The sequence below is a fragment of the Myotis lucifugus genome, unplaced genomic scaffold (assembly GCF_000147115.1).
Source record: "Myotis lucifugus unplaced genomic scaffold, Myoluc2.0 scaffold_415, whole genome shotgun sequence".
Lineage (NCBI taxonomy): Eukaryota > Metazoa > Chordata > Mammalia > Chiroptera > Vespertilionidae > Myotis > Myotis lucifugus.
The window spans coordinates 451,437-455,619 of record NW_005871463.1 but is presented as its reverse complement, the minus strand read 5'-3'; the positions used below and the strand labels follow the sequence as shown (position 1 = coordinate 455,619).

Below are 4,183 nucleotides of genomic sequence, written 5' to 3'. Positions count from 1 at the left end.
GGTTTAAATTAAATGGCTAATAGCGCTTATGTTTGCATCTAGTTTATTAAAGTTGACTGTTACTACTTAGCATGGAAGATGGGCAGGGCACTGCAGGCCCTGTAGCCCTAAACACTGAAAGGATGGGCCCCTCCCACAACCCTGTTACAGGATAACGCCCCAAAATGAAACGTGCAGCTGGCTCCCAACAGAAAAGTCCAACCAAGTTCTGATTCTTCCTACAATTGTTACTTTGGTCCTTCAGAGGATTTTTGAAATATCAAATCCTTCCCACTATGTCTCTCTCTGTCATGCCCCCGCCTTGCCGAGCTCTCAGTGTGAGCCAGGTCTGTGTGCTGGGTCTCCCATGTTGTGGCACGGACAGGGCTGACCGAGGGAGGTGGGGCCCCGGAGACAGACACCCATCCTTGCAGAGATTCAGAATGACTGGGTCCCTCCGATACTGGAGGGGTCCCCCACCCGGTTCCACTGGCAGGAGAGGACCCTGCTGGCCCACAAGGACTCATCACGGAAGAGGGGCTCTGGCTGGTCACCGGGCTCAGAGCTGAGCTTTGGGGTGGAGTGAGGAGGGCCTGTGCCCACAGAGCCGGTGGCCCCTCTGATGCCCCCCTCCTACCTGAAGGCCAGATGGGGGGTGGGGAACACTTACTAATGAGGCTAGGGCTCAGGCGCCCATCTTGGGCACCCCTGCTGCCTGGACACTGCAGAAAGCAAAGGCCACGGAGGGTGTGGGCCTTGCTCCACAGCGACGCCCTGTGGCAGCAAGGAGAAAGGCAGCTGGTTGGCTGCCCTTGCCTACCTTCTTCCTGCCAGATAGAGCAGCAGGAACCCCTAGTCCAGCGGTTCTCAACCTGTGGGTCGCGACCCCTTTGGGGGTCGAACGACCCTTTCACAGGGGTGACCTAAGGCCATCGGAAAACACATATATAAACAGTGGTTCTCAACCTTCCTAATGCCTTAACCCTTTAATACAGTTCCTCATGTTGTGGTGACCCCCAACCATAAAATTATTTCATTGCTACTTCATAACTGTAATTTTGCTACTGTTATGAATTGTAATGTAAATATCTGATATGCAGGATGTATTTTCATTGTTACAAATTGAACATAATTAAAGCATAGTGATTAATCACAAAAACAGTATGTAATTATATATGTGTTTTCCGATGGTCTTAGGCGACCCCTGTGAAAGGGTCGTTCAACCCCCAAAGGGGTCGCGACCCACAGGTTAGCGACCCACAGGTTGAGAACCGCTGCCTTAGTCCCTGGAACATTCAGGAAGGGGAAGTCTGGAGAGGGAGATGCTGGACCTCCTGCTAACTCGCATTGGGATGCTTGAGGAATTAACTGGAAAACAGGGCTCAGCATTTGCACCTCCAAGCAGGGTCCGGCCTGCCCCACCCGCTCCCTCCCTCCGCCTCTCTGCAGCCAGGAGAGGTGTGTCCAGGCTGTTGTGGAGCCCCAGGTGCGCCCCTCAGGCTCTGTGAGCATCACTGTGGCACAGAGTCCCAGGCCCATGCAGGGTTCCTGCAGAGGCAGAATGGGTGGGCACGGGCGCCCGGGCAAGGGCCCCCTGCTCCGGATTCGGGGTGCTGGTGACTCCATGGGAGGCACTGTGGTCCCTGCCTCTGTGCTCTTTTCTTTCTTTCTTTTAATATTTTATTGATTTTTTACAGAGAGGAAGGGAGAGAGATAGAGAATTAGAAACATCAATCAGCTGCCTCCTGCACACCTCCTACTGGGGATGTGCCCGCAACCAAGGTACATGCCCTTGACTGGAATCGAACCTGGGACCTTTCAGTCTGCAGGCCGACGCTCTATCCACTGAGCCAAACCGGTTACCACTGTGCTCGTTTTCTCACACCTCCCAAAGCTGTGACCTAGGAGCTCCAGCCCACAACACACACACACACACACACACACACACACACACACACACACGCAAGCACGCACGCACCTGCAGCTGAGGATGCACGGTGCCTGCCAGGTCCCCGGTCTCCGTGCGTGGGAAGTCCACGCTGCTCACGTTTCTATACGCTTCCAACTCAAAGGCAGGAAATTCGGTGCCTGTGTGGGAGGCTTCGTGCCTGAGCCCGTCCCTCCCTCCAGGCCCTGGCGGAGTGGGCCATGGGGCCACTCAGGGCTGGCTCCCAGCCCACCCCAGAGCCTGGCTCCTCGGCCCCTGGGCCAGGCCCTCTCCTCTCAGGGCCTCAGTTGCCCGGCGAGTCCTGGGGTCTCACCCTGGTGTCTCACCCTGGTTGAAGAGCTGGATGAAGTCCAGGGCTGCGGCCACCAAGGCCCTCATCCTGACGAGAAGGTCAGCCCGCAGCACTCCCTGAGGCTGGGGGCCCAGCTCCAGGCCTGGGGACCCAGAGGGAAGGGGTCAGGCAGGTACTCCAGAGACTTGGGCCCTCCGGACCCCTCGACCCTGACACCGCCCACCGTCTGGCCCCGCCCACCGTCTGGCCCCGCCCACCATCTGGCCCCGCCCTTCCCAGCCCCTGAGCCCTTCGACCGTCTGGGCCCACCCAGTCCGCTCTTGGCCACGGAGTTGACGCTGTAAGTCTCTTCTCCGGGCAACTGGTACAGGAAGACCCGGCAGGGCAGCTCCGGGCTCTGCAGCTGTGAGCGGAGGGGTGGGTCAGGGCCCAGGCCTATCTGGGCGGGGAAACTGAGTCGAGGGGGGAGCATGGAGGAAGCACAGAGCAGCGTGGGGAGGGGCGGTGGGGGGTCCCGAGGGTGGCAGGGCCCTGGGGCTGGAGCCCAGGAAGCACCCTCCCCGCACCCCGTCCCCAGCGGAGGAGGCGCCAGCTCCGTGGTGCTCTCTTCCCCACCCTCCCTCTGCACTCTGCGGGCACAGGGCCACCTGTAGGTGGCGGCACAGGTGCATCGCAAAGACGTTGTGGGAGGATTCGGGCGATGAGGCAGGTGCCCATGCTGGCCGTGGTGTTGTGCAGGTCCAGGACGAAGTCAAAGGCCTGGCCCGAGGCCTTGGGTCCCAGCAGTTGGTTCAGCTCTCGGGCCCTTGTCACCTCATATGGGTCATCTGGGTGGGCCCTGGCCCTGCAGGGGCAGGGATGGGGGTATCACCACCCACAGTCTCAATCATCAGAGGTGCAATGAGAGGAGGGGAGGGGAGGGGAGGGAGCCTCGTGTGCTGACAGAAGTGAACCCCTGAGACCCTGCAGGAGCGACAGAGCAGCTCAAGGGCTCGTCCTTTGTGCCTCTGCAGCGTGCCTGCCCCTCTCAGGGCTCTTGTTGGCTCCCCACTGCCCCCATAAGGTTCAAACCCTTGGCCTGGCCTGGCCCACCTGCCTCATCAGCTCTCACTCCAGCCACACTTCCAGCTGGTCTCACTGCTAGGCCTGTGCACCTGCTGGGCCCTTCCCTGGAAACTCCTTTTCTCCTCTCTTCACCTGGTTAACATGGACTCACCCTTCAGTGCTTGGCTGAGATACCACCTCTTCCAGGAAGCCTTCTCTGACTACCTTTGGTCAGGTTTCTATAGCCCCTCCTCCCCCTGCATTTAGCCTCCTGGGTTGTGGTTATGGGTTCTTCCTCTGTCTCCCCCAGTAAGCTGAGAACAACACCTCATTTCACTCCCCATTCTCTCACCTGAGCTGGCCAGAGCCTGGCTCAGAGGTGGGGCTCAGCGAATGTCCATTAAAGAAAGTAAAGTAAACGCAGCCTGTGGGGCTGATCTGAGGCAAGCCCTGGGTATGGGGAGTACCGAGGAGGCCCTGACCCAGCCTGAGGTCAGGAAGGCTTCCTGGAGGAGGTGACATCCATTCGGATGTGTCTAAGCTGAAAAGGAAGAATAGGCATCGAAAGCAGAGGGTGTGCCCTGCTAGTGGCTGGAGGATGGGTTTGAGCTGAGGATCTCAGTGCCAGTCCAAGGGCCTGGGCCACCTGGCGGGCCGGGGCCCCACAGCCACCAGGACACTCACGTGAGGAAGGCGCCGGTGAAGGCTCGGTTGAGGTCACAGTCCACGTAGCGGCGGCAGGCGGCGGTGGCCGCTGGGTTGGCCAGCACGGGCACCGCGGAGAAGCTGGGTCTCTGCAGCTCCCCCAGGGCCCGCAGCCAGTGCCGCGCCAGGTGGACGCCGGACATCTCATTGCCGTGGGTGCCCCCGATCACTGCCACACGGCGCAGGGGCTCTCGAGGCGCAGGCCGCGAGCACAT

The 4,183-nt window shown here is 59.7% G+C and overlaps 1 protein-coding gene across 1 annotated transcript in view; it reads right to left on the bottom strand.

The window, feature by feature from the left end:
* Positions 1–4,183, bottom strand: part of ACY3 (aminoacylase 3) — a 9,014-nt gene extending 4,831 nt beyond the window's left edge. The window contains 6 exon segments of the mRNA XM_023743850.1: positions 1,958–2,067; positions 2,254–2,361; positions 2,529–2,622; positions 2,867–2,911; positions 2,913–3,063; positions 3,948–4,183. Of these exon segments, the coding sequence (XP_023599618.1) occupies positions 1,958–2,067; positions 2,254–2,361; positions 2,529–2,622; positions 2,867–2,911; positions 2,913–3,063; positions 3,948–4,183 (744 nt within the window).